We start from the raw sequence: 7,275 nt of genomic DNA, 5'->3' as shown, positions 1-7,275 counted from the left end.
AAATCTGGCAAGCGTTAGTCTTGCTCCACTCCGCACGAACCCACAAGTGTGCGTGTGCGGCTTCAGCTCAGGCCCCGCCCTCAGACGCACACTGACACACACAGAGACCCGGCCAGATCTTGCTCTTGGCCTTGATTGAAGCGGCTTCTCTGGAGCCGCTCACCCCAGGGCCCGCTCAGCCTCCACCCTAAAGGGGACCGCCCGGCTGCACTGCGCCAGAGCGGAGCCCCAGGAAGAAAGTTTGGAGCGCCGAGGCGAGTTGTGGGCCGCGGGATAAGGGAACCGGCGGACGGGGATCTTCGCTCCAAGTTTGTGCGGCCGTCCTCGCGTCCCGGGGGCGCCTGCCCCGCCGCGCACTGCAGCCGCGGGACTTCAGCGCCCCGGGCGGAATGGGACTGCCGCTCGGGTTCCGCGGCCGGTGCTAGAGGCTCGGCCAGAAGCCGAGGGGGAACTTCTCTGGAGCGCTGTCGCCGTGGGCCCTCCTTGTCTGCAGGAACTCTCCGGAATCCGGAGGGGGAGGACTGGATCGCTCTTCCACTGGGATTCGTCAAGAGTTCCGGCGGCAGCTGCGGCGGTTGCGGTGTCTCCCTTTGTCCTCCTAGGACCTCCCTCCCTTCCTTTTTCCCTCCCTCTGTCGGTTAGTGGGTCCTGCTGCCCCGGGCGCCGGCCCCCCTCATCAGCTCGCTGTCCCCTACCCCGGGGTGCGTCCCTGGTAACTCCTACCACTTTAGCGTCCCCGCCGAGTCGAGCCGAGGGGGCTGCGAGCAGGAGGCAGCCGCAGGCCCCTGGCCGCAGGATGGTGGCGGGGCTCTCTCGGGCCCGCAGTCCCGGGAGCTGGCTGGTCCCCGGGCTGTGGCTGCTGGTGCTCAGCGGTCCTGGGGGGCCGGTGAGCGCCCAGGAGCAGCCCTCCTGCAGAGGAGCCTTTGATCTCTACTTCGTCCTGGACAAGTGAGTGCCGGAGGGAGGTCCAGGGTCTTCTGGTGGGTGGCATTGGATGAGCCGTGGCTGGGGAGACGGAGATGCGTGTGCGCCCTGGGGAGGGGTGCTAGAAAGCCGGCGACGGGTGCTTTGTGCTATGCCCGTCCGAAGGGCAAGCGCTTTCTTATCTGTGCTGGCTGGGTGGTGATCGGAGGAGCCCCGAGCTGCTGGGCTCTCTGGGAGGTGGGGTGGTCACTGTTTGCCAGTCCTGGGGCCTCTTGGGAAATGGGAGAGTGTCTGTTTGGAGTAGCTGTCTGCATCCCTGTTTCTCGGCCCCCTCTGGCTTCGCCCCCTCAACTGGCTAAAGTTTGCCGGGTCTGGTCCAGATCACAGCGCTTTCGTTGTAGCCAGGAAAACCCCAGGGTCAAAGTACTCAAGGTGGTTTGCATTTCCTGTGAAGGAGGGTTGTGTTTATTTTGAAGAGGCGGGATCCTAAATTGGGCAGGTGGTCCCTGAAGATGGGTTGGCTTCCCTGATTCTTTTAGCGCCTAAGTTTCAGCTGCCCATACTATTACTTTGCTTGAAGTAGAGGCCGGGTTACCCCCCACGTAAATGTTTTGTTTTTGGTTTGTTTCTCATCAGTTCAATTTCATTTTACAGGTCTGGGAGTGTGGCAAATAATTGGATTGAAATTTACAATTTTGTCCAGCAACTTACCGAGAGATTTGTGAGGTATTTCTCCTACTTTACTTTTCCAGGCAGGGGAGTTTGAGGTGGAGGGAAGTAGACTGAAGTGTAAGATATTCCTTTTTTGAAACCTTTCGCAGGGAAAGCCTCTCATGAAATGTTGATTTTTAAGTGCCTCAAGACCATTATTACACACATGTACTTATTAGGACAGCCCTTCAGTTGTTCAGGGCTTATTTCATCTGGATCCCAGAAACTTGGCTCAGGCCCTTGGGAAGCATCTTCAAATACTATTACAAATGTCTTTTCCTTTCTGATTTTTCATCTGTTTTGAATTTTAGTTGCGCTTTCTCATAATTTATCACATAAAACAAATTTTATGCTAATAGTATCCATAATGTATTTTTCTTTCCACACAATTCTTAGCATTGTAGAGGTCCTCATTTAAAAAAAAAAAAAAGTGTTGGTAAACTTCCAATGAACATGTGTTAATAACCCACTACCAGAAAAGGCACTTGTGTGTGTTTAAAGAGACGACTTGTGTTTACCCAATGTGTGGGTGTGTGGCTGGTTTAAAATTTAACTGTTCTATATATGCAATAAGCCTTACTAGGAAAGACTGGTTTTTTCTCCTATAAAAAGCATAACTGCTGTGAAATCCAGCTTACTCTCTTATTTAGAGGTAACTAGGAATTAGTGGCATCTCTATTTAAAAATAACCCCAGAACACCAGGCTTTTGAGCCTTTTTTTTTTTTTTTCTTCTTCTTCTTCTTCTTCTTTTTTTTTTTTTTAAAAGAAAAAAATGCAGTGAGCAAATGCAAGTTTATCAAGATAATGGAAAGGACACAAAAAGGAGCTGTATCATTAAATATTGCTTCTTTCAGTCTTGTTAGCCCAAATGTTTTCTGTAAAACAGGCTTGGATGATCAAAACATTTTGAAAGTCATATTGCAAGTAACTTCAAACAATCTGTAGAGGCCTAGGCAATCCTTGCTTTCAGTTATTGGCAGCAGTAAACTTATCCCTATAAAAATGTATGCTTGTCCATGTTCAATCATCAGTCTCCTGCTTAAGAAGCCAAGTATAACACTCTCATTTCTGGACAAGGTCTGAAGTAAAACTGTCTAGGAAAGAAAAATAAATAAGGCCCTCTATCTTTAAATGTTAAATGCAGTAGGGACAGTTGTTTATAAATTTTCTGATTTAATCTGAGAGTGTGCAGAGAGCATCACATAGATTTTGATCGAAAGTAGTAGATCATTTCAATACACCATTTTGAAGAAGTGGGGCTTTTATTGATTTGGTCTGGTTTGCAAGTTGGAATTCTATGATAACACAGTTCTCTGGCTCAAATTTAGTTGCTTAGTTACTAACTCATAATACATTGTAGAAAGCGAATAAAGGCTGACTACTGGAGAGAATATCTTCAAATATGGATAAACCTTTGAGATCATTCTGATCTTCAGTTTATAGATCTTAGTTTCCTGTTTTCAGTTTCAGATCTTAGTCGTAGTTGTGTAGAGTGTCTTGGAGACAAGAACCATTCTGTGAGATAAATGCCTAAGGCTCAAAAGATGTAGCCGACTGGGGCAGGTGTTGCCAGTGGGAAGTATGATGTTTGAGATTAGGACAATTGGAAATGTCTAATCAAAACAGATTTGTTAGTCTCTTTCACATTGTCCATGATACTCTTACTTCCAGATCACTTTTGTCTCTTAATTGTGGTAATTAAATCAAACTGACTGCTCTCCAGCCCAAAATATTGCTAATGACAATTGCTCAGAAGGGTCTGGCCTCCTTTAAGGAGATGAGGTAGAACAGGGGAAATAGGTAAAGGGAGAAGTATTTTCTACGAAAGGATTTTACATTGGCCTAGAATTCATCTTTCTAGGTAGTCTCTTCCCTAAGTGGCCTTGTGGGTCATGGAGGATTGAGTGCTGAGAAGCACTGACTAAATCCAAGATGGCTTATGCAGTAATGTTGAGCAGAGTTAGTGTATCTGTTTAGGGAGTTCCATTTAAAAGAAGCCTGGACCATCAGAGTCTGATTTTAACTGAGACTCCATAGCTATGTATCTGTATTGTATCAATATTTCTTTTAAAAATGTTTAACTGCCTCTTTTCTTATATTGCAGCCCTCAAATGAGATTATCTTTCATTGTGTTTTCTACTCAAGCAACCATTATTTTGCCATTAACTGGAGACAGGTTAGTGCATTATCATTTCACTGTAGGCTTTTAGTAGAGACTAATCTTAAAGGAATGATTGATATTTCCAAGTGGTGATTCAGGCCTCCCAGTGGAATCAGGCAAATGCAGACAGTTTAGCTCTGTTCACTAATAGAGGAGAAAGGAGGTATGAGTAATATAAAAGAGCAGATAATCTGAAAATCGATATCATTCTTGTTGGTTCTGGAATGTACAATGAAACCCAGATCTCTGCCTTAGTTTTCATTTTAGTAAGGGAGGCTGGTGTACTTTGTTTTGCATAATATGTGGATTTCTGCAAAGTTATACTTGAATATAGCTTTTTTTAAATAAATTATTTTTTTCTTTAAAAATGTCGAGAAAATATAATATTTATTTATGTATTTTGTTTGTTTCAACTTTTTATTTAAACTCTGGTTAAAGAAACATAATATTTAAAGGGACTCAGGGAGAGAACTTATTTATACTTTGCAGTATAAACTTCTAATTTATTTGTGCTTTAAGTTTACTTTTTTCTGGAGAGGAAATACCTCTGTAGATGAGGAGTCCAGCTTATGACCTCCGTCTTCTCATTGATACTTTCCTTCCATACTTTCTTGTGTGCATCTGGGTGTCATCAAGAGTCAGAGCAATAGTAGTCCCTTGTAACCCACATACAATAGCTTTGCTTCCATGAAAAGAAATTTTGTCCATTGCCCAGCTTAATTTTCAAAGATCCAGATAGATCTCCTAATGGAGTCTATTCGTTAGAAGAAAGAAAGAACAGTGTTAACATTTATAGAGTGCTTATGTAGGGAAAAGCACTTAGCATGACACCAGACACAGAGTAGACTCTCAGTAATTGTCACCTGCGTATGCTGTGCCAGGTTCTCAGTTAGGCACTTTGAAGATGAAGTGTAGTGATTGGTCAACAAAACTGGTATTGTTTAGAAATGCACGGAAAGGGTTTAAAATGTTAATCTAAATTAGAGATTCTTCCTTTATCGTTGGTTAAATCTAAAAGAGGAGAGGACTGGGATAAAGAGGCTTCTATTTGAAGAGGTAGCATAAACATAAGCATGTTGCAGTTAAGAGTCACTGAACCAATTTACTAGCCAAATGGTCATGGACAAGATACTTAACCTCTTTATGCCTCAGTTTTGTCCATTTCTGTAATGATGACAATGATGATGGTGATAACAGTATCTGCCTCATAAGGTTGTTGTGAGAATGAAGTCAGTGAATGTGGAGAATGCAGGACAGAGTCTGGTGCGTATGTATTCAAGAGATGAAAGCTCTGTCATCGCTATTATTTGTTACTACTACTATTATTATTATTTGGAGCTAGGGAATATGTAGTATTTTAATGATTAGTGAGGAATGATGCTTACAAATAGGGATAATTGTCCTGCTTGAAAGGATTTATAATATTCAAGGAGAAGTGATAATAATGCTACTTACAACTTATATACAGTTCACTCCTCTGTCTCTTTTTAAATAGAAATACCTTCTGTTTTAATGAATTGCACTATTTGTGGCATGCTGAATTAGTGGGGGGTGGCAGAAAGTACACTAAGAAGGCCTCGGTTAGAATTATAGCCGTGCCACTTACTGATTGAGAGACGTGGGGCAAATCATCTGCTCAGTGTGTTGACTTTTATGTGTGTAAACCGCAGACATAATTGGCCATGTTTTCTTTCTTTCTCTTTTAAATCTTTATTATTGACACTCTTCTGTGCTTTCTTAGAGAGTTGTTGTAAAGACAAAATAAGACAATGCAGAGAAAAGTACTTTTTATATCACAGAGCAGTCTCCATTAAAGGGTATTATTTTCTGCTCCTAGTTGTTCTTTCACTAATTTTATTTTATTAAGTCAGTAACTTCTCAAACTTCTCTGTGCTGGGTATTTGGGTATAGGGTCACTTTTCATCCATTACCTGCTCTCAAGTGTGTAGAAACAGTTCACATATTTAGATACAAAATTACTGAAAAAATGCTTCCACAACTATTGTGGATCTTTGTTTCAAAGCCTAGACATTGGAATTCTACCTATAAACTTTCCTGATGTCCTAGGTCACATCACAGAGAGACCTGACTAAATGAGACACACAGTGGGTTTCACAATTTTGGTTCTGTTGTTCATAATTCTTCATTCCTTTGGTTATTGTGAGAAGTACTTCTTTCCTGTTTCTCAGAGTGTTGCTAAATATTTTCAGTAGAGATGAAGAAGATTGGAAGGCAGTAATCCTTACAATAGAGCAGTGTCTTCTTATAGAATTTCAACATGGTGTCCAATACTCTGTGAGTACATGGATAGAATAATAAACTTGGCAAGATATGATCAGTTATACATTTTATATACTCATAAAAACTTTACTCTTCTAAGTGTTTCAGTTTGAAACACTCTTCTCTTGCCCACATGATTTTTATCCTCTGTGTATCTGTTAGCTCATTCATCCACTTATCTACCTACCTGCTTGCCTACCTTATAGATGATGTATTGAGTGTTTTGGGCTCTGGGGGCAACACAAAGATGGATAATCTAGCGTGTGTGAGAGTAAGGAGTGTGCGCATACACTTAAATAGCTCAGGGCTGTATTATAGGATCAGATAAAAGTGCCATGTTGATTCAATATGGACAAATCTGGCCTCTCAGTATTAGAGAATTTGAATCAAGAGCAATTTTAAAGGATATTTTTAGTTATTATGCTACATAATTGGGGATAGTGAATTATGCTCACTTCTATTCAATATGATCTTAATGATGTAAAAGTGATTTAGTTAAAATCATTTAGTGAACAGTTATTATGTGCTAGGCAGTGTGCAAAATGCTTTCCATTCATTACCTCATTTCATCCTCATATTAATACATGTAATACATATTGTTATTATCTTAACTTTACAAATGAGGAAATGGAAGCTAAGGAAGGTAATGTAGCTTATCCAAGGACATACAGTTAATAGTGGTGAGGGTATATTAGCCAGAATGGTCTTTTAAAATATAAAGTAGAGTATGCCCCTCTCATGCTTATGACAGTTCTAATGGCCTGGAATAGAAAGCCTATGTCTCCTAATGGCCTAAAAGCCCTACCTGATTGCCTTACCCAATCTGCTCCTGTAACATTGTGTGCCACAGTTTAGCCCACTGGTCTTTCCATTCCCTGACCAGGCCAGGCTTCTTCCCACATTAGGAATTTTGCCCTTTCTCTGCCCCAGAACTTCCCCTGGCTAGCTCATTCTTATTCTTTAGGAATCATCCCATGCGTCCCCTCCTCTGAGACCCTTAGCCACAGGCACCCTGGCCCTCCTCCCCAGAGATTGGTCGTGATAGTCTATTTGGTTATCACTTTTTGAAATTATTCTGTTAAGTAATTTATTTTTATCTCCATCACCCTAACATAAATTGCATGAGAGCAGAGGGGTCTTCTTTGTCTTGTTCACCCACATATTTGATACCAGAACAGAACCTGGCACACAGTAGATG

The 7,275-nt window shown here is 42.1% G+C and overlaps 1 protein-coding gene across 5 annotated transcripts in view; it reads left to right on the top strand.

The window, feature by feature from the left end:
- The first annotated feature begins 277 nt into the window (after positions 1–277).
- The window catches only part of ANTXR2 (ANTXR cell adhesion molecule 2), a 151,425-nt gene continuing 144,427 nt past the window's right edge, over positions 278–7,275 (top strand). For 3 of the 5 annotated variants that reach the window (XM_045880922.3, XM_064584677.1, XM_064584676.1), the window contains exons 1-3: positions 650–948; positions 1,579–1,650; positions 3,741–3,812. In XM_045880922.3, coding sequence (XP_045736878.1) covers positions 797–948; positions 1,579–1,650; positions 3,741–3,812 — 296 coding nt within the window. In that variant the 5' untranslated portion in view covers positions 650–796. Of the gene's footprint in view, positions 949–1,578; positions 1,651–3,740; positions 3,813–7,275 lie in introns of all 5 variants that reach the window. The other 2 variants (XM_045880923.3, XM_064584678.1) reach the window with 2 other exon arrangements.

The sequence above is a fragment of the Mirounga angustirostris genome, unplaced genomic scaffold, assembly GCF_029215605.1.
Source record: "Mirounga angustirostris isolate CCGP_5_RB_7025 unplaced genomic scaffold, mMirAng1.0.hap1 SCAF_2, whole genome shotgun sequence".
NCBI classification, from domain to species: Eukaryota; Metazoa; Chordata; class Mammalia; order Carnivora; family Phocidae; genus Mirounga; species Mirounga angustirostris.
The sequence above is the reverse complement of the archived record's forward strand: the minus strand, read 5'-3'. Positions and strand labels throughout refer to the sequence as shown.